A 21,497-nucleotide genomic window follows, 5' to 3' on the forward strand; every position below is an offset into this window, starting at 1 on the left:
CACATGTTTGGTTCCCACCGCGAAGCATGGAGGTGTGGGGGTGCTTTGCTGGTGACACTGATTTATTTAGAATTCAAGGCACCCTTAACGAGCATGGCTACCACCGCATTCTGCAGCGATACACCATCCCATCTGGTTTAGGCTTAGTGGGGCTGTCATTTGTTTTTCTACAGGACAATGACCCAACACACCTCCAGGCTGTGTAAGGGCTATTTGACCAAGGAGAGTGATGGAGTGCTGCATCAGATGACCTGGCCTCCACAATCATCCGACCTCAACCCAATTGAGATAGTTTGGGATCAGTTGGATTGCAGAATGAAGGAAACGCAGCCAACAAGTGCCCTACATATGTGGGAACTCCTTCAAGACTGTTGGAAAAGCATTCCAGGGGAATCTGGTTGAGAGAATCCCAAGAGTGTGCAAAGCTGTCATCAAGGCAAACGGTAAAAATAAATAACCCTTGAATGAGTAGGTGTGTCCAAACTTTTGACTGGAACTGTATGTACAGTACACCTTTATAAACTGTAGTTTATCTATCTTAATGTAAGTGGCTGGCTGTGTGTCTCCACAGCCCTTCTTTGTGGATCACAACTGTCGCTCCACAACCTTCATCGACCCGCGGCTCCCCCTCCAGAGTGCACACTCAACTAGCCTGCTGGCCCACCGACAGCACCTTAACCGCCAACGCAGCCACAGCGCAGGCGAGGTGAGACTACTGCTAAATTCCCTTAGGCGACTCAAGACATGGTCAGACCGGACAGCATGCAAACTAGTGGACTACCCCGCAGTACATGTGGCTTGGCAGCTTGCCTGGCTAGCTGGTTTGAAGAACATGCTAGCTTACACATCCAAAATAGACAATACTGCCAAAGTGAATGGTATTTTCAGTCGGCCTCAACGGAATTTGCCATCACAGCTCTAAATGTAGTCTATTATACCCACTGCACTACTGACACACTGGAATACAGGCCAGAGATCAGCACTAAGACTTTACACAAGCTGCTTTAACAAGACCAATATCAATCATAATGCTTATTGTAAAACTAATAATGCAGGTTAATGGAATTGACTAAAATGTGTGTCCCCTTATGTTGCAGGTGGTAGATGACATGCGACACTCCAGCCCACCTGTCGTGCCCTGCCCCTCCAGCACCTTCAGTGGGTCCACTCGCAATCAGGACCTGGTGCCTGTGGGTGAGTACACTGGCTTATACACACACACACACACACGCCGGCGCACGCACACATGCAGTTACAGACCCAGGAATGTTGATATTGACACAGGTCTCTCCCCAGCCTACAACGACAAGATTGTGGCATTTCTACGGCAACCCAACATAATTGAGATCCTGCAGGAGAGGCAGCCAGAGCTCGTCAGGAACCACTCACTCAAGTAGGTCACCCCAATCACCATGGGAACCCTTTAACCAGATATTTAACCTTAAATCCTAACCCTCTATGTGTATTATGTTTGTGCCATACAGCAGTATCACAAATGTTAACCTGTGTGTGTCTGCAGGGAAAGGTTACAGTTCATTCGCAGTGAGGGTGTTTCTGGGCTTGCTCGTCTCTCTAGCGATGCTGATCTAGTCATTTTGCTCAGGTGTGTCTTCAGGGGGTTAATGTCTGTTTGTGATTAGTGTGTGTTTGTGTGCGAGATGGTGTTGCATGTGTGTGTGACTGTATGTTTGAGTATTGTGTTTGTTAGTGTGCTTGTGATAAGTGTGTGTGTGTGTTATTAAGCACCCCTCTCTCCCTCAGCCTGTTTGAAGAGGAGGTTATGTCCTATGTGCCACCTCATGCCTTACTGCACCCCAGCTACTGCTCCTCCCCTCAGAGCTCCCCCGGTGAGAACACACATGCAAAGCCGCGTGCGCACACACTTTCTCCTCATGCCTTTTCTTCCCATAGCTTTGCTTTTAATCCAAACTATCCATCCTAACCAGGGCAAGACAGTGAGATTAAGCCTTGAGCCGTAGAAGTTGCTTTAGCGCTCTCAATCAGTAAAGTGAAGTGTTTCATATGAACTAATTCTATTCTAATGAAAGTTGTAATAATGAGATACACGATTTTCTGATGAACTTGTGTATTTTTGTCTATTTTTCATCTTCCTCCTCTCTGCTCTTCCTTTTCTGCCCCCCTCTCAGGTACTCAGCGGGCGAATGCACGCGCCCCTGCCCCTTACAAACGTGACTTTGAGGCCAAACTGAGAAACTTCTATCGCAAGCTGGAGACGAAAGGCTATGGCCAGGGACCTGGGAAAGTCAAGTGAGTACTGTTGCTGTTTGACGACGTATTTCAACAGGTTGAGAGAACAGATAAATATCAGCCGTATCCTGTATTGCTTAATCTTAAACTGTGTGTATGTGTGGTGTGCACGTTCGTGACTGTCTGTGTGTTTCTCCTTCCAGATTGATCATTCGTAGAGATCACCTATTGGAGGATGCCTTCAATCAGATAATGTGCTACTCCCGCAAAGACCTGCAGAGGAGTAAGCTCTACGTCAGCTTTGTGGGCGAGGAAGGGTGAGTGTTTGGGTTTAGGTATTTCATATATGCTACACATTTCCTTATGTTTGCTCATATGCATCGGTTGTTATGTCAAGGTCGGATAGGTGGGTGCTTATATTTGTCCTGTGTTTTACAAGTGTGTTGGTGTCAAATGGAAATGTGTTTTTTGTATTTCCCAACTCCCCCTGAGACACCTTCAGCGAGTGGGGTCACGGCCAGGGATCAGAGATTATTGACGGTGACCCTGGAGCAATTAGGGTTAAGTGCCTTGCTCAAGGGCAGATTGACAGATCGCCTTGTCGGCTCTGGGATTCGAACCAGCAACCTTTCCATTACTGGCCCAACGCTCTAAACTCTAGCCCATAGCTGTGTAAGTTGTGTATATTTTCCATAATCTTAATATATATGGTTTACAAAAGTGTGTTGTGTGTCTCATAGACTGGACTACAGCGGCCCCTCGAGGGAGTTCTTCTTCCTGGTGTCGAGGGAGCTGTTTAACCCTTACTACGGCCTGTTTGAGTATTCCGCCAACGACACCTACACTGTGCAGATCAGCCCCATGTCTGCCTTCGTGGACAACCACCATGAGTGGTGAGTGACAAGTTTACATAACAATGATATGGATGGTGAGTGGGTGGATGGATATAGGAAGACAGACAGACATGCTGGACAGACCTACTGTAGGTAAAATAAAGAACAAAGACACAAAAACCCATAACATCTGACTTGTCATCATAAACACACTGCACTGTACACCTAGCAGTGATGTTGCTCTGTGTTCCAGGTTCCGTTTCAGTGGACGTATCCTGGGCCTGGCTCTGATCCACCAGTATCTGCTGGATGCCTTCTTTACCCGCCCGTTCTACAAGGGCCTGCTGCGCATGTGAGTGTCTCAATCAGGCCCCCAGCCAGCAGCTGGCTAGGGCTCCTATTGTCATGAACACGCATTGTTAATAAGTTTTGGAAACACAACCACCATGTCAAATAGCGAGTTATGCTTTAACGTAAAATATTTTATACAAAACTACTGACCTGGTGGAAGCTGAACCGACAGAAGTTGATTAAATGGATTTGGCATTAATAATTCAGTTACCATGCTTATATTAAGTGGTTGATATACACTCTGGATAAGCACATTCTAAATGACTGAAATGTAAGACGTATTCGTTGTAGAGTTAGGAGTTCAATCTTTGACCTCTATTTAACCTTGTTCTCCTCTTGTTGACCTTTGACCCCTGCAGCCCATGTGACCTGAGTGACCTGGAGTTCCTGGATGAGGAGTTTCACCAGAGTTTACAGTGGATGAAGGACAATGACATCGAGGACATGCTGGACCTCACCTTTACTGTCAACGAGGAGGTCTTTGGACAGGTGTGTGTATGCATGATTGTTTTAATGAATATATTGTATGCATCTTCAATGGTTTTTAGACTAAATACACTGCCCTGCATTTGATATTTGACTGTTTGTTGCAATGTGCTGTACTTGTGGCTGAATCCTAACTTCTACTTAAGTCACATTTTTGCTTAGTCATGCATTGATGTCAATGGGAAGGTAGGATTCACCTATCAGTCATTTTAGCTAACATTCCACTCCTTGCCCCTCCTGTCATTTGCCAAAGAGACTGGCCTTTCAGCAATCTCAACGTGCAGCTTGATTTCCACCAGAGTTGGTTGTTGGAAATAACACTTTCCATGACAATATGTGGGGCCTCAAAATTAGAATTATACATATGTCGGATCTTAATGTCACCCCTTTCATCGCAGGAGGAAAATAATCCTTCAGCAGCAGGATTTGAATGAATATAGAATGTTTAGTTATAGTCGCTTCTGGGGACAGCTGGAAGCAGTGTTTGTAGGCTACAGTGGGTCTCGTGGGAATTCTTATATTTGTAAGGTGTAGATGTTTTTTTCATTAGGGGTAAAACAGTTATTGTTTTATTATATGAACTATTTATTAATTGCTTTATTTTATTTTCAAGGAAAGCAATAGGTCGAATAAATGATTGGTTGCCTGTGTGGTCTAGCTGTTATAGCCGCTGACCCCGGCACACATATGCCAGAGTTGGCATGGTTGGCCCTTTGAATTTTTGGAGGAACTAGTACTTTTCTAGTTACTCTCTGTGGGTTGTACTTGTACTCATACTCAAGTAATTTCTGAAGGAAGTAACCTGCTTTTTTTACTCCTTGACATTTTACCAAATCACTTCAGTTACATTAGATTTTAGTGGTGCAACAGATTACAAAACTCAGGGATCGGATTGCAGTTTTGACTTACGGATCGGTTCATTGTTCGGATCAGCGGGAGAAAAATAGAACTTTGCTTTCCATTTATTACTTTCCATGTATTACTTATTACCTCTCCCTCAATGTGAGCAAGACAAAGGAGATGATTGTGGACTACAGGAAAAGGAGGACCGAGCATGCCCCCATTCTCATCGACGGGGCTGCAGGTTGAGCGCTAAAAGTTCCTTGGTGTCCACGTCCCCAACAAACTGACATGGTCCAAGCACACCAAGACCGCCGTGGAGACGGCACAACAAAACCCATCAGGAGACTGAAAAGATTTGGCATGGGTCCTCAGATGCTCAAAAAGTTATACAGCTGCACCATCGAGCGCATCCTGATGGGTTGAATCACTGCTTGGCAGAGGTGGGACCAAGTCATTGTTTTACAAGTCACAAGTAAGTCTCAAGTCTTAGCACTCAAGTCCCAAGTCAAGTCCTAAACAAGTCATAATGTGCTCTTCACCAAATGTAACACCATTTCATAAGAGTAATAGTATATTACATTGATGCAAATCATGAATGCTTAAAAAAAAAAATATATATATATATATATATATATATACATATACACTGCTCAAAAAAATAAAGGGAACACTTAAACAACACAATGTAACTCCAAGTCAATCACACTTCTGTAAAATCAAACTGTCCACTTAGGAAGCAACACTGATTGACAATAAATTGCACATGCTGTTGTGCAAATGGAATAGACAACAGGTGGAAATTATAGGCAATTAGCAAGACACCCCCAATAAAGGAGTGATTCTGCAGGTGGTGATCACAGACCACTTCTCAGTTCCTATGCTTCCTGGCTGATGTTTTGGTCACTTTTGAATGCTGCCGGTGCTTTCACTCTAGTGGTAGTATGAGACGGAGTCTACAACCCACAGAAGTGGCTCAGGTAGTGCAGCTCATCCAGGATGGCACATCAATGCGAGCTGTGGCAAGAAGGTTTGCTGTGTCTGTCAGCGTAGTGTCCAGAGCATGGAGGCGCTACCAGGAGACAGGCCAGTACATCAGGAGACGTGGAGGAGGCCGTAGGAGGGCAACAACCCAGCAGCAGGACCGCTACCTCCACCTTTGTGCAAGGAGGAGCAGGAGGAGCACTGCCAGAGCCCTGCAAAATGACCTCCAGCAGGCCACAAATGTGCATGTGTCTGCGCAAACGGTCAGAAACAGACTCCATGAGGGTGGTATGAGGGCCCGACATCCACAGGTGGGGGTTGTGCTTACAGCCCAACACCGTGCAGGACGTTTGGCATTTGCCAGAGAACACCAAGATTGGCAAATTCGCCACTGGTGCCCTGTGCTCTTCACAGATGAAAGCAGGTTCACACTGAGCACATGTGACAGACGTGACAGAGTCTGGAGACGCCATGGAGAACGTTCTGCTGCCTGCAACATCCTCCAGCATGACCGATTTGGCGGTGGGTCAGTCATGGTGTGGGGTGGCATTTCTTTGGGGGGCCGCACAGCCCTCCATGTGCTCGCCAGAGGTAGCCTGACTGCCATTAGTTACCGAGATGAGATCCTCAGACACCTTGTGAGACCATATGCTGGTGCGGTTGGCCCTGGGTTCCTCCTAATGCAAGACAATGCTAGACCTCATGTGGATGGAGTGTGTCAGCAGTTCCTGCAAAAGGAAGGCATTGATGCTATGGACTAGCCCACCCGTTCCCCAGACCTGAATCCAATTGAGCACATCTGGGACATCATAAAGGCACGTGGAGGCAACACACACTACTGAGCCTCATTTTGACTTGTTTTAAGGCCATTACATCAAAGTTGGATCAGCCTGTAGTGTGGTTTTCCACTTTAATTTTGAGTGTGACTCCAAATCCAGATCTCCATGGGTTGATTAATTTGATTTCCATTGATAATTTTTGCGTGATTTTTGTTGTCAGCATATTCAACTATGTAAAGAAAAAAGTATTTAATAAGAATATTTAATTCATTCAGATCTAGGATGTGTTATTTTAGTGTTCCCTTTATTTATTTGAGCAGTGTATTTATACTTTCCAAATAAACTTTGCATTTCCATGGAAATACATGGGTAGCCACGAGAAAGCCCCCCCATAGAAATGGACTATCGAAGATCGCTATTGGGCGCAATCGGGCGACGTAGGCTTGTACACAATCTCCCAACCTTAACACGCACACACACATTCCCTGTGTGTGGTTACATTAGGCTAACGTATGTCAAAGGATTTAGGAACAGCAGTAACATCCGGCAGGATTTAGGCTACCAACTGCATAGACAGTTGGAGCTCAATCTTGTGTGCAATGTTCACGTTCTGCACTGACTGTGGAGGCTCATTGATTTAACGTTATGTTAGCCTACATACTACACTAACAAAGATATAAATTATATAGCTGTCGGCTATATTTGCCACAAATTACTGTTCTTTGTGCAGCTTCAAATGTCGAACAAAGTTGGAAATTGTTGCACCTCCGTCTATAATTTTCTTCCCGCATGTTTTGCAAGTTGCAATCCGTTTTTGTTGATACAGCGTAATCTTTATATCCAAAAATAATAATTTTGGGTATCATCTTTCCAAGGGCTCCATCTGAATTCACCAGCCGACTTTCCTCTGCACTGCCACACGCCCTTTTTTCTCAGCTGGCACAATTTGATTGGCTGCTTTCCAATTCAAATTGTAATCTGTTTAATGAAGAGTTTATGCGCTGCACCCTTTTTTTCATAGCATAATTTTTTATATCTGGGCTTGAGGAGGGTATCAAGTCAGGTCACGTCAAAAGGCTCAAGTCCAAGTTAAGTCACGAGTCATTGGTGTTCAAGTCAAAGTTGAGTTGCAAGTCATATTTGTGACTCGAGTCCAAGTCATGTGACTCGAGTCCACACCTCTGCTGCCTGGTATGGCATCTGCTCGGCCTCCAACTGCAAGGCACTAGAGGGTAGTGCATACGGCCCAGTACATCGCCTGGGCCAAGCTTCCTGCCATCCAGGACCTCTGTACCAGGCGGTGTCAGAGGAAGGCCCTAAAAATGACTCCAGCCACCCTAGGCATACTGTTCTTTATTGGTCGCATACACATTTGGCATTTATTTGTTACTGCGGGTGTAGCAAAATAATTGCGTTTCTGGCTCCAACAGTACACTAATATCTAACAATGCACACATATGAAAGTAAAATAATTTAATTAAGAAATATTAGGACGAGCAACATCTGAGTCTGGAGCGTGCGTGCGTGACAGTCAAAAGTTTGGACACACCTACTAATTCCATTTTTAAAAAAATGTTTACTATTTTCTACATTGTAGAATAATAGTGAAGACCTCAAAACTATGAAATAACACATATGGAATCATGTGACCAAAAAGTATTCAACAAATCAAAATACACTGTTCAAAAGTTTGGGGTCACTTTGAAATGTCCTTGTTTTCCATGAAAACATACATGAAATTAGTTGCAAAATGAGTAGCAAATATAGTCAAGATGTTGACAAGGCTATAAATAATGATTTAAAAAAAAATTGAATTAATAATTGTCTTTCAAACATAGCTTTCGTCAAAGAATCCTCCATTTGCAGCAATTACAGCCTTGCAGATCTTTGGCATTTTAGTTGTCAGTTTGTTGAGGTAATCTGAAGATATTTCACCCCATGTATCCTGAAGCACCTCCCACAAGTTGGATTGCCTTGATTGGCACTTTTTACGTATGGTACGTACTTTTTACGTGCCATACGGTCAAGCTGCTCCCACAATCCGGTCATTGTGCTGGCCACTCCATTATAGACAGAATACCAGCCGACTGCTTCTTCCCAAAATAGTTATTGCATAGTTTGGAGATGTGCTTTGTGTCATTGTCCTGTTGTAGGAGGAAATTGGCTCCAATTAAGTGCTGTCCACCGGGTATGGCATGGAGTGATAGCCTTCCTTCAAGATCCCTTTTTACCCTGTACAAATCTCCCACTTTACCACCACCAAAGCAACCCCAGACCATAACATTGCCTCCACCATGCAGATTACGTCAAGCACTCCTCAGCATCTTTTCATTTTTTCTGCGTCCCACGAATGTTCTTCGTGATCCGAACACCTCAAACACTTTTTTCCAATCTTCCTGTCAGCATCCCGGAGTTGCCTTTTCACTGTTGACGTTTTTTGGCAATTTCTCGCATGGAATATCCTTAATTTCTCAGAACAAGAATAGACTGATGAGTTTCAGAAGAAAGGGCTATGTTTCTGGCCCATTTGTGCCTGTAATCGAACCCACAAATGCTGATGCTCCGGATACTCAACTCGTCTAAAGAAGGCCAGTTTGATTTGCTTCTTTAATCAGCACAACAGCTTTCAGCTGTGCTAACAATTGCAAAATGGTTTTCTAATGATCAATTAGCCTTTTTAAAATGATAAACTTAGCTAACACAACGTGCCATTGGAATGCAGGAGTGATGGTTGCTGATAATGGTCCTCTGTATGCCTATGTAGATATTACATTAATAATCAGCTGTTTCCAGCTACAATAGTCATTTACAACATTAACAATGTCTACACTGTCTTTCTGATCAATTTGATATTTTAATGGACAAAAATGTGCTTTTAACTATTTCTAAGTGACCTCAAACTTTAGAACGGTAGTGTGTTTGAGCTTCTTCAAAGTTGCTACCCTTTCTCTCAACCAGCTTCATGAGGTAGTCACCTTGAATGCATTTCAGTTAACAGGTGTGCCTTGTTAAAAGTGAATTTGTGGAATTTGTTTCCTTAATGCGTTTGAGCCAATCAGTTGTGTTGTGACAAGAAGATAGCCCTATTTGGTAAAAGACCATATTAGGGCAAGAACAGCTCAAATAAGCCAAGAGAAATGACAGTCCATCATTACCTTAAGACACAAAGATCAGTCAATCCGTAACATTTCAATAACAAAGTTTCTTCAAGTGCAGTCGCAAAAACCATCATGCACTATGATGAAACTGGCTCTCATGAGGACCGCCACAGGAATGGAAGACCCAGAGTTACCTCTGCAGCAGAGGATACGTTCAGTAGAGTTACCAGACTCAAAATGCAGCCCAAACAACTCTTTCACAAAGTTTAAGTAACAGACACATCTCAACATCAACTGTGTGAATCAGGTCTTCATGGTTGAATTGCTGCAAAGAGATGGTTTGGGATGAGTTGGACCACAGAGTGACCGAAAAGCAGCCAACAAGTGCTCAGCGTATTTTTTATTTATTTACCTTTTATTTAACTAGGCAAGTCAGTTAAGTAATAATTCTTATTTTCAATGACAGCCTAGGAACAGTGGGTTAACTGCCTTGTTCAGGGGCAGAATTACATTCTTGTCAGCTCAGGGATTTGATCTTGCAACCTTTTGGTTAGAAGACCAACACTCTAACCCCTAGGCTACCTGCTTCAAGTGGGAACTGCTTCAAGACTGTTGGAAAAGCATTACAGGTGAAGCTGGTTGAGAGAATACTAAGTGTGAAAAGCTGTTAAGGCGAAGGATGGCTACTTTGAAGAATCTAAAATATATTTAGATTTGTTTAACCTTTTTTTGGTTACTACATGATTCCATATGTTATTTCATACTTTTGATCGCTTTACTATTTTTCTACAATGAAGAAAATAGTAAAAAAAAAAAAAACCTGTGTGTGTGTGTACAGTGCCTTCGGAAAGTATTCAGACCCCTTGACCTTTAACACATTTGGTTACGAGATGTTTTTACAACTTGATTAGAGCCCACCTGTGGTAAATTTATTGGACATGATTTGGAAAGGCACACACCTGTCTATTCAAGGTCCCACAGTTGTCAGAGCAAAAACCAAGCCATGAGGTTGAAGGAATTGTCCGTAGAGCTCCTAGACAGCCTGGGATAGGCTTTGACGAATACATGAATGGGGTAAAACAGTGTGTAAACATTATTTAAAGTGACCAGTTCCATGACTGTCTACTGAACAATTAATATAAACGTAAAATGTTGGTCCCATGTTTCATGAGCTGAAAGAAAAGATCCCAGGAGTGTTCCATACCTACAGAAAGCTTATTTCACTCAAATGTTGTGTACACATATGTTTACTTCCCTGTCAGTGGGCATTTCTCAGTTTGCCAAGATAATCCATCCACCTGACAGGTGTGGCATACCAAGAAAATCTGATTTAAACCACATGATAATTACACAGGTGCACCTTGTGCTGGGGACAATAAAAGGCTTTTCTAAAATGTGCAGTTTTATCACACAACACAATGCCACATATGTCAGGTTTTGAGGGAGTGTGTGTGCAATTGGCATGCTGACTGAATGAATGTCCACCAGAGCTGTTGCTAGAGAATGTAATGTTACTTTCTCTACCATAAGCCACCTCCAATGTCGTTTTAGAGAATGTGGCAGTGCGTCCAACTGGCCTCAACCGCAGACCACGGACCTCCACATCCGGCTCTTTCACCTGTGGGATCGTCTGAGACCAGCCACCCGGACAACTGATGAAACTGAAGAGTATTCCTGTTTGTAATAAAGCTCTTTTGTAGAGAAAAACAAACACTGATTGGCTGGGTCTGGCTTCCAAGTGGGTGGGCCTATGCCCACCCATGGCTGCGCTCCTGCCCAGTCATGTGAAATCCATCGATTAGGTTTGAATTAATTTCAATGTAAGGATTTCCTTATATGAACTGTAAATCTGTAGATTTGTTGAAATTGTCGCCTGCAGCATTTATATTTCTGTTAAGTATACATAGTTCAGCAGCATGGTAAAGTAACCGGGTGGTAGCCAACTAGTGACTACAGTTCAGGGCAGGGTACTAGGAGGGGGCCCTCTGGAGAGCCCTGCGGTTGCGGGTGGTGCAGTTGCCATACACGGCAGTGATATAGCCCGACAGGATGCTCTCAATGGCGCACCAATAAAAGTTTGTGAGGGTCTTATGGGCCAAGCCAAATTTCTTCTGCCTCCTGAGTTTGAAGAGACACTATTGCGACTTCTGTGCGGGTGGACCATTTCAGATTTTCAGTGATGTGTACGCCGAGGTACTTGAAGCTTTTCACCTTCTCCTCTGCTGCCCCATCGATGTGGATGGGGGCGTGCTCACTCTGCTGTCTCCTGAAGTCCACGATCAGCTCCTTCGCATGGTTGATGTTGAGGGAGAGGTTATTTACCTGGCACAACAGTGGCCGCAAACTTGGTGATTGAGTTGGGGACCTGCGTGGCCATGCAGTCATGGGTGAACAGGGAGTACAGGAAGGGGCTGAGTACTCACCCTTGTGGGGCCCCAGTGTTGAGGATCAGCGTAGTGGAGGTGTTGTTGGCTACCTTCACCACCTGGGATAGGCTCGTCAGGAAGTCCAGGACCCAATTGCACAGGGCGGGGTTCAGACCCAGGGCCCCAAGCTTAATGATGAACTTGGAGGGTACTATGGTGTTTTAAGGCTGAACTGTAGTCAATGAACATAATTCTTATGTAGGTCTTCCTCTTGTTCAGATGGGATAGGGCAGTGTGCAGTACGATGGCGATTGCATCATCCGTGGAGCTATTGGTGCAGTATGTAAATTGCATTGGGTCTAGGGTGTCAGGTAAGGTGGAGGTGATATGATCCTAGCCTCTCAGAGCACTTCATGATGACAGAAGTGAGTGCTATTTTTGTACATTAATCGATACTATTTTATTTAAATCTGTATAATTCTGTTCATTTAATTCTACATGAATGTTTCACGACCCCTTGACCAACAATGAAATGTTTTCAAAATAGCTTGTCATCAGAACTCTTAATTCCATTGGCTCTCATAGTTGTCCTTCAAACCCTGTGCCTCCACCTCGGCTCTTAAAGTGAAGCGCACGTCTTCACTCCTGGAGGATATTTTTGTTTCGTAGTCAGATGTGATCAGAGGCAAGTTGCACTTTATTTACCTACTGCATTTTTTAATATTAAATAGTTCTGCAGTACGATCGTTATTTTGCAGATATAGTTCTACTGTTGAAATTGTGTGTTGAAGGCGAATGCAAATCAAATGTGAAATCTGTTAATTATAGATAGAATTCAAGCTATATTAAATCAAATCCAGACATGAACTATTATTTTAGCAGGCAACACTAAATCACACATTCAATAAGTTTGACAGATGTCGCAATAAAGAACTTTTCCTTGAGCCTCCAGTGATGTGGAAAAATGTCATCGCTACTAATAATTTACAGGACACCTGGAGATTATTATTCCCAACTACAAAACAATATTTATTGAAAAGCTATTATAGAAATACTATTCAAGAATTGACTACATTTTTGCTTCTTGCAAAAATGCACACAATTTACTGGTTATAAAATCCATGACATATCAAATCATTCACCTGTATCTCATGCTTAATTACATCAACAGAAAATACAATTAGCGACAGAATATGGAGAAGGAACAGAGTACATCTTCAAGACCCAAAATGTATTACATATTTAAATGAAAAAATAAAAACCATTACAAATGTAGACATAGAGGACAGAGAAAAGCCAACCTTTGATATAATTTGGGATGCTTTTAAGGCGTACATATAGGGAAATGATAATCTCATACTCTGCAAAAGTTAAATCTGAGTTAGAAATTCAAATGAAAGAGAAATAAATCACTATCTTAGAAAAAGCCCATAAAATGTTTTTTTTTACAGGAATATGATCTTTTACTTTTGAAGTGAGCCAACAACTACAACTACTAAGCTCTAATAAAGCACACTACTTAATGGCAAACCTCACAGCACTCGCAACGCGAATACATGCCAAACTAGTTATAATTTTAAAAGAGATACAAATGCGTTAATTAGAAACAACAGTGATTAACAACTATTTTAAAGTCGATATAATTCAGAATTAAACAACAGTTGGACTGATCCTACTGCCTTGGTAGACTCAAAAACCCTGTAGTAACTATCAGCAGACAAGAATCACTAAAAAGAAGGTTCACCCCAAAATAGATATTAAACACTGTTAAAACATTACTGTGGAGAAAAGCACCAGGAAGGCACAGCTTTCCCATATAATTCTATTTAACATTTTGGGACAAATTAGCAGCGGTGTAAAAAATACCCAATTGTCATACTTGAGTAAAATTATAGATACCTTTTTAATAGAAAGTTACTCAAGTAAAATTGGAAGTCATCCAGTAAAATACTACTTGAGTAAAAATATTTGGTTCTAAATATACTTCAGTATCAAAAGTAAATGTATAAATCATTTCAAATGAGTTATATTAAGCAAAGCAGATGGCACCATTTTCTTGTTTTAAAATGTACGAATAGTCAGGGGTACACCCCTACACACAGACATAATTTACAAAAGATGCATTTGTGTTTAGTAAGTCCGCCAGATCAGAGGCAGTAGGGACAACCCCTTATCCCTTAACCCCAATATTCTCTTGATAAGTGTGTGAATTGGACAATCTTCTTGTCCTGTTAAGCATTCAAAATGTAATGAGTACTTTTGAATGTCATGGAAAATTTAGGGAGTAAAATGTACTTTTATTTTCTATAGGAATGTAATAAAGTAAAAGTTGCCTAAAATATAAATAGTAAACTACAGATACCTCCATAAAACTACTCAAGTAGTACTTTAAAGTATTTTTACTTAGGTACTTTACACGAATGCAAATTAGCACCCCTATTTACACACCACTTGGATTCGGTCCCATGTAGCCACATTTTAAATCGTGTTTTTTACATTGGATAAAAGTAGAGACTCCGAGCTAGAAAATGCTATATCATACACTACAGTTGAGGAATAATGGGACAGTAATTCTGCTTTTAAAGTTGATAAACCTGAATGTAACCCTACTTTTGTGAAAATGGCCCTTGAATGCTTTGGTACACCTACTGGAGAGCTCTTCTTTGTCTACACTCATTAAGAATCGTTCACACCCTCTTAAGCCTTCGCCCCACCCATCTCTTTAAGGATTCACATGTGAGGCCATGTGCTAAAGAGAGTGAGTAGTCAATTTGCCACATGCACAGGAGACAGAAGATGTAAACATTACAGTGAAATGGTTACTTGTATATTTGCATAGTAGCAATATCAAAAACAGAAAGTGTCCTGATAAAAATATTTTATAATTATTAGATTATAACACACTTGTCTAAATTGATGGGTCATGTGAAAGAAATTATATAAACACCCCCCAGCCACATCTAGCTAAGTGGATGGGTCACTATTGTCTAGACATGAAATACACCTGGCTGACTTGATGGGTCATGTTATCATCTGCGAAGTGGAGTCTTTTGTTTAGACATTTAGGTAGCTAGCTAGCAATGAACCGTCATAATCCCAACTCATACTATAACCACCAATGTGAACTGAAAATGTAGTTAGACTCTTACCCGGATACATGGATCTGTCACGTTCTGACCTTGATTTCCTTTGTTTTGTCTTTATTTAGTATGTCAAGGCGTGAGTTGGGGTGGGCAGTCTATGTGTGTTTTTCTATGTTGGGGTTTTGAGTTCAGCCTAGTATGGTTCTCAATCAGAGGCAGGTGTCGTTAGTTGTCTCTGATTGGGAATCATACTTAGGTAGCCTGGGTTTCACTTTTGGTTTGTGGGTGTTTGTTTCCGTGTGAGTGTTTGTTGCCACACGGTACTGTTTCGGTTTCGTTCATGTTCGCGTTTATTGTTTTGTATTTCATAGTGTTTATGTCTTAAAATAAACGTTATGGACACTTATCATGCTGCGCATTGGTCCTCTGATTCTTCTCGCTACTCCTACTCAGAAGAGGAGGAAGAATGCCGTTTCAGAAACACCCACCAACCAAGGACCAAGTGGTAAAATGTTGCACTTTGAAGATGCAAAATATTTTTTATTGTGAAACAAACAAGACATAACACAAAAAAAAACAGAAAACTTGACTGTGCATATCTATTCACCCCCCAAAGTCAATACTTTGTAGAGACACCCTTTGCAGCAATTACAGCTGCAAGTCTTTTGGGATATGTCTCTATAAGTTTGGCACATCTAGCCACTGGGATTTTTGCCCATTCTTCAAGGCAAAACTGCTCTAGCTCCTTCAAGTTGGATGGGTTCCACTGGTGTACAGCAATCTTTAAGGCATACCACAGATTCTCAATTGGATTGAAGTCTGGGCTTTGACTAGGCCATTCCAAGACATTTAAATGTTTCCCCTTCAACCACTCGAGTGTTGCTTTAGCAGTATGCTTTGGATCGTTGTCCTGCTGGAAGGTGAACCTCCGTCACAGTCTCAAATCTCTGGAAGACTGAAACCGGTTCCTTCAAGATTTCCCTCTATTTAGCACCATGCATCATTCCTTCAATTCTGACCAGTTTCAGAGTCCCTGCCGATGACAAACATCCCCACAGGGGATGGTATTCTCAGGGTTGAATCCCAAACGTTACTAATAAACTTTTCCAAAAAAGTCAAACAACATTTATAATCAAACCTTTGGTACCCTAATACGTAAATAAACAATCAAATTTAAGATGGCAGAATCGTTATTGTCTTTACCCGGAGAGAAATACCAAAGAACGCGCTCTCTTCCACGAGCTTGGAAACACTACAGCCAAAATGGGATCCACCTAGAAAAACTAGAATTTGTGGCTAATTTTTCCAAAAACCAGCCTGAAACTTTTTCTAAAGACTGTTGACATCTAGTGGAAGCCCTAGGAACTGCAATCTGGGAGGATTTCACCTTAAAATAAAATTGACAGCCATAGAAAACAGTTTTTCAAAGGCTGCTTTTTGGGCGGGGTGGTTTGTCCTCGGGGTTTTGCCTGCCATATCAGTTCTGTTGTACTCACAAACATAATTTTAACCTCTTTGAACTACCCCTCTTGGAACTATCCGGGAGAATTGTCATCAACTGACACTAATTAGCATAACGCAACGGACAAAAAATATTACTAGAAAATATTCATATTCATGAAATCACAAGTGAAATATAGTGAAACACAGCTTGGCCTTTTGTTAATCACCCTGTCATCTCAGATTTTTAAATGTATGCTTTACAGCAAAAGCAAGACAAGCATTTGTGTAAGTTTATCGATAGCCTAGCATAGCATTATGTCCAGCTAGCAGTCGGCAACTTGGTCACAAATTAGAAAAGCAATCAAATTAAATCGTTTACCTTTGAGCTTCGGATGTTTTCACTCACGAGACTCCCAGTTAGACAGCATATGTTAATTTTGTCCATAAAGATTATTTTTATACCCGAAATACCTCCTTTTGTTCTTCACGTTTGGTTGAGAAATCCACCGGAAACTGCGGTCACGACAACGCCGAAAAATATTCCAAATTAGATCCATAATATTGACAGAAACATGGCAAACGTTTTTTATAATCAATCCTCAAGGTGTTTTTCAAATATCTATTTGATAATATATCAACCGGGACAGTTGGCTTCCCAGTAGGAGCGAGAGGCACAATGGCCGCAATATTGTCCTTCACGCTCATTTTTCAAAATAAAAGCCTGAAACTATGTCTTGTGACACTAGACACATTAGGGAAGCTGGTTGATATCCCATTCACTGCTCAATAGGGACGCATAGGAACGCAGAGGTTTCTAAATAAGAGTCCCTTCCTGATTTAATTTTCTCAGGCTTTCGCCTGCAATATCAGTTCTGTAATACTCACAGACAATGTTTTTACAGTTTTGGAAACTTTGGAGTGTTTTCTATCCTAAGCTGTAAATTATATGCATATTCTAGCATCTTGTCCTGACAAAATAGCCCGTTTACTTTGGGAACGTTATTTTTCCAAAAATGAAAATAGTGCCCCCTAGTTTCATGAGGTTAACAGTGTTAGAAACTTTAGAGTGTTTTCTATCCATATCTACCAATGTATGCATATCCTAGCTTCTGGGCCTGAGTAACAGGCAGTTAACTTTGGGCACACTTTTCATCCGGACGTGAAAATACTGCCCTCTACCCAAGAGAGGTTAAGCAATGGCTTTTTTCTGACCACTCTTCCGTAAAGCCCAGCTCTGTGGAGTGTATGGCTTAAAGTGGTCCTATGGACAGATACTCCAATCTCCGCGGTGGAGCTTTGCAGCTCCTTCATGGTTATCTTTGGTAACTTTGTTGCCTCTCTGGTTAACCCCCTCTTTGCCTGGTCTGTGAGTTTTGGTGGGCGGCCGTCTCTTTGGCAAGTTTATTGTGGTGCCATTTTCTTTCTTTTTTTTAATAACGGATTTAGTGGGTCTCCGTTCAAAGTTTCGGATATTTATTTATAACCCAACCCTGATCTGTACTTCTCCACAACTTTGTCCCTGACCTGTTTGGAGATCTTCATGGTGCTGCCTGCTTGGTGGTGCCCCTTGCTTAGTGATGTTGCAGACTCTGGGGCCTTTCAGAACAGGTGCATATATACTGAGATCATGGGACACTTAAAGTTGAAGTCAGATGTTTACATACACTTAGGTTGGAGTCATTAAAACTCGTTTGTCAACCACTCCATACATTTATTGTTAACAAACTATAGTTTTGGCAAGTCGGTTAGGGGACCTAGGCCTGAGTGAGCGAAATATATTATTTTGATGGCAGGCCAAATGTTCATTTTCAAGGAATCACAAGGCTCATTTGAATTTCTTGAAACAATAGGAAAATTCTCAGTGACAAGAGTAATCAAGTTAACATCCAACATCTGTATAAAAGTCAGAAACCAACATTTAGCTCTTGCAAGTTGTTGTATAATATGTTTTGTGGTTGGAATTGCAGTATGTATTTAGATGTGCGCTATAAACAGACATGTGGAGAACAAAGAGTGACAAAGAGTTCCAATATTTGCATAACCTTTGTGATTGGAGGATAGCTGTGAGGGTTTTCGAGTCCAGATCAAATCCTCGGATCTCCTCGGTCATCAATGATAGTATGTTCATATTGGAAGATTGAAGAAAGGCCAGTCTCTTTGGCAAATGATAGAAGCGTCAAGAAGTGGAATGCTTGCTAAAAAGACTGGTACCCAGACTAGGTTTCACCCATATTGTGTATCAATCTCTACGGCCTTTTAGATCACAGAGAGAGAGCTGAAGCCAGGCGGGGCAGGTATTCCAGTGTCAGAGAAGAATAAGAAGGAGTACATCGAGCGTATGGTTAAGTGGCGCATCGAAAGGGGTGTGGCTCAGCAGACGGAGAGCCTGGTGCGAGGCTTCTATGAGGTAGGGCCCTGTGTTTTGTGCAATCTTGTGACATAAAGTGAGCTCCAAAAAGTATTGGGACACTGACACATTTTTTGTTGTTTTAGCTCTGTACTCCAGCACTTTGGATTTGAAATGATGCAATGACTATGAAGTTAAAGTGCCAACTGTTACAGCTGCACAAATAAACCCCCAAGGCATGTTAACCGCTCACCATTACAGTAACAGGGGAGATTAACATTTTTTGCAGGGTATGATATACGTGCATCTAACTTTCTCACTCATTATTACTCAGAATTCATTCAGCGTTATCCGTAATCATGGTAGCATCCACATTAATGTAGAAGTGTTTTGAAACATATACTATTCTTATTTACAATAAAAGTGACTCTAAAATACATTGTTTACCGTTGGGCACAAGATAATCTGAAACACAACCAAAAGAAACAGCAAATCCAACAAATTTGTAAGGTCACAAGCTTGATTGCGGGCTATGAATATGGGACCAAATACATAACTTTTGACTACTTTAAAACATACATAAGTGAATTTGTCACAATGCCTTTTGTCCCCTAAAATGGGAGGGACTATGTACAAAAAGTGCTGTAATTTCTAAATGGTTCATGCAAAATGGATAAGAATACAGTCAAATTGAAGCTGACAGTCTGCACTTCATAGTCGTTGTAGCTTTTCAAATCCAAAGTGCTGGAGTACAGAGCCAAAACAACAACACAAAATTGTCACTGTCCCAATACTTTTGGAGCTCACTGTAGCATGAGTTTTATCCTGTATTTTAAGCCTTATCCTGGAATTTGTTTCACCAAAAATGAAAGAAATTGTCTGAGGATGGTGCTGGACCATTTGAAATAAAAAGAGAATGGGACAGTTTGATGAAAAAGCTTTAAATAAAGGTTCAAATCTAGGTCATGTGACATGATTGTACAAAACACAGGGCCCTATGACATCACACACACCAACAATGGTCCATCATTCTGATATGTATTGGTCAAGTGGTATTGTATCTGCAATAGATAATGATGCACCGTTACGTTGTGATACAGTATGTATTGGTCAGGTGGTAATGTACAGTATGTGTATTGTGTAATAGATAATGATGCAGCAGGTGGTAATGTATGTTAAATAGATATACTCAAATGGATAATCATGCAGGCCATTAACATTCCATGTGGTTACTCTAAATTTATTAGGGGTGTATCAGTATTGCAATATGTATTGGCCAGGTGGGAATGTCTCTGTAATAGATAATACGTTAGTATTGTGACATGTACTGGTTAGGTGGTGGACGTGCGGCTGGTATCTGTGTTTGATGCCCGGGAGCTGGAGCTGGTGATCGCTGGCACTGCAGAGATCGACCTGGCAGACTGGAGGAACAACACAGAGTACAGAGGAGGTAGAGATGGGAGCAGTGGTGGTCAGTCAGACGGTGTGGGAGCATGCTTTTGCTCCAGCCAAGTAGTAACACCCATAATTCTACTAATCAAAGATGAGATCATAACTTTGATTAGTGGAATCAGGTGTTACTGCTTGGCCCCGCACAACCCACCCAGTTTATAAACAAGTGCAGGGGCAAAACTTTTGACTGGACATGAAAGATACAGATACTTTTAAGAACAGGAGGCTTATTTTGATCTACGGCTGACTGAGATGCCTTCCATCTTTCTCCCCAGGGTACCATGACAACCACATAGTAATCCGCTGGTTCTGGGCGGCAGTGGAGAGGTTCAACAATGAGCAGAAATTGAGACTGCTGCAGGTACTACTTTTCAGGGGAAACTCCAACAGAGTTTGATACTTAGGAAAGGCTAACCTCCCCAGTCTTAACTTACAATAGCTCTTTATTTAACAGCTCGGTTACCACTGGTATTTATTTGGTATTGAATGTGAAATGACTTGCTTAAAATTGGTGCTTCCTGGTACAATTAATATCCTAGTGACAAGAAGTAATTTTTGTGCAAAATGTATACAATTGCCCTTTTTACAAATATTTTGTATGTAAATACCTGCTTATTATTTATTTAACCTTTATTTAATTAGGCAAGTCAGGTAAGAGCAAATTCTTATTTACAATCACCGCCTACCCCGGCCAAACCCTAACCCGGACGCTGGGCCAATTGTGCACCGCCCTATGGGACTCACAATCACGGCCAGTTGTGATACAGCCTGGAATCGAAGCAGGGTCTGTAGTGACACCTCTAGCACTGAGATGCAGTGCCTTAGACCCCTGCGCCACTCGGGATCCCATATTCGGTGCTGTAAAAATAGTGTTACCTAAAATTGGATAGTTGACATTGTTTATTTCTCCCTAGTTTGTGACAGGCACCTCCAGTATTCCCTATGAGGGCTTTGCCTCCCTCAGAGGTAGCAATGGACCACGCAGGTTCTGTGTGGAGAAGTGGGGCAAAATCACCTCCTTGCCCAGGTACAGTACACCCGTCTGTCTGTCTGTATATGTGCCTACCTGTTTGTGTGAGCTATTCAAAATGTTCTGTTTCTGTCACTATCCTGTGTGTACTATAGGTTTGTGTGTATGTGATGTGTGTGCGCACATCAGTGGAAGCTCCTCAGAGGAGGAAAAGGAGGACCATACTCAGTGAATTTAATACAAATTAAACAGTTTCA

General features: G+C 41.8%; 1 protein-coding gene across 1 annotated transcript in view; it reads left to right on the forward strand.

Moving 5' to 3' along the window:
- The window catches only part of LOC112234966 (E3 ubiquitin-protein ligase HECW2), a 66,801-nt gene that overhangs the window by 37,601 nt on the left and 7,703 nt on the right, over positions 1-21,497 (forward strand). Inside the window, exons 16-29 of the mRNA XM_042315215.1 lie at positions 572-706; positions 1,098-1,194; positions 1,297-1,393; positions 1,520-1,603; positions 1,762-1,847; positions 2,148-2,268; positions 2,412-2,525; positions 2,949-3,101; positions 3,295-3,393; positions 3,752-3,881; positions 18,732-18,878; positions 20,154-20,268; positions 20,546-20,631; positions 21,185-21,297. Coding sequence (XP_042171149.1) covers positions 572-706; positions 1,098-1,194; positions 1,297-1,393; positions 1,520-1,603; positions 1,762-1,847; positions 2,148-2,268; positions 2,412-2,525; positions 2,949-3,101; positions 3,295-3,393; positions 3,752-3,881; positions 18,732-18,878; positions 20,154-20,268; positions 20,546-20,631; positions 21,185-21,297 — 1,577 coding nt within the window. The remainder of the gene's footprint in view (positions 1-571; positions 707-1,097; positions 1,195-1,296; positions 1,394-1,519; positions 1,604-1,761; positions 1,848-2,147; positions 2,269-2,411; positions 2,526-2,948; positions 3,102-3,294; positions 3,394-3,751; positions 3,882-18,731; positions 18,879-20,153; positions 20,269-20,545; positions 20,632-21,184; positions 21,298-21,497) is intronic.

Source organism: Oncorhynchus tshawytscha, linkage group LG03, assembly GCF_018296145.1.
Source record: "Oncorhynchus tshawytscha isolate Ot180627B linkage group LG03, Otsh_v2.0, whole genome shotgun sequence".
NCBI lineage: Eukaryota > Metazoa > Chordata > Actinopteri > Salmoniformes > Salmonidae > Oncorhynchus > Oncorhynchus tshawytscha.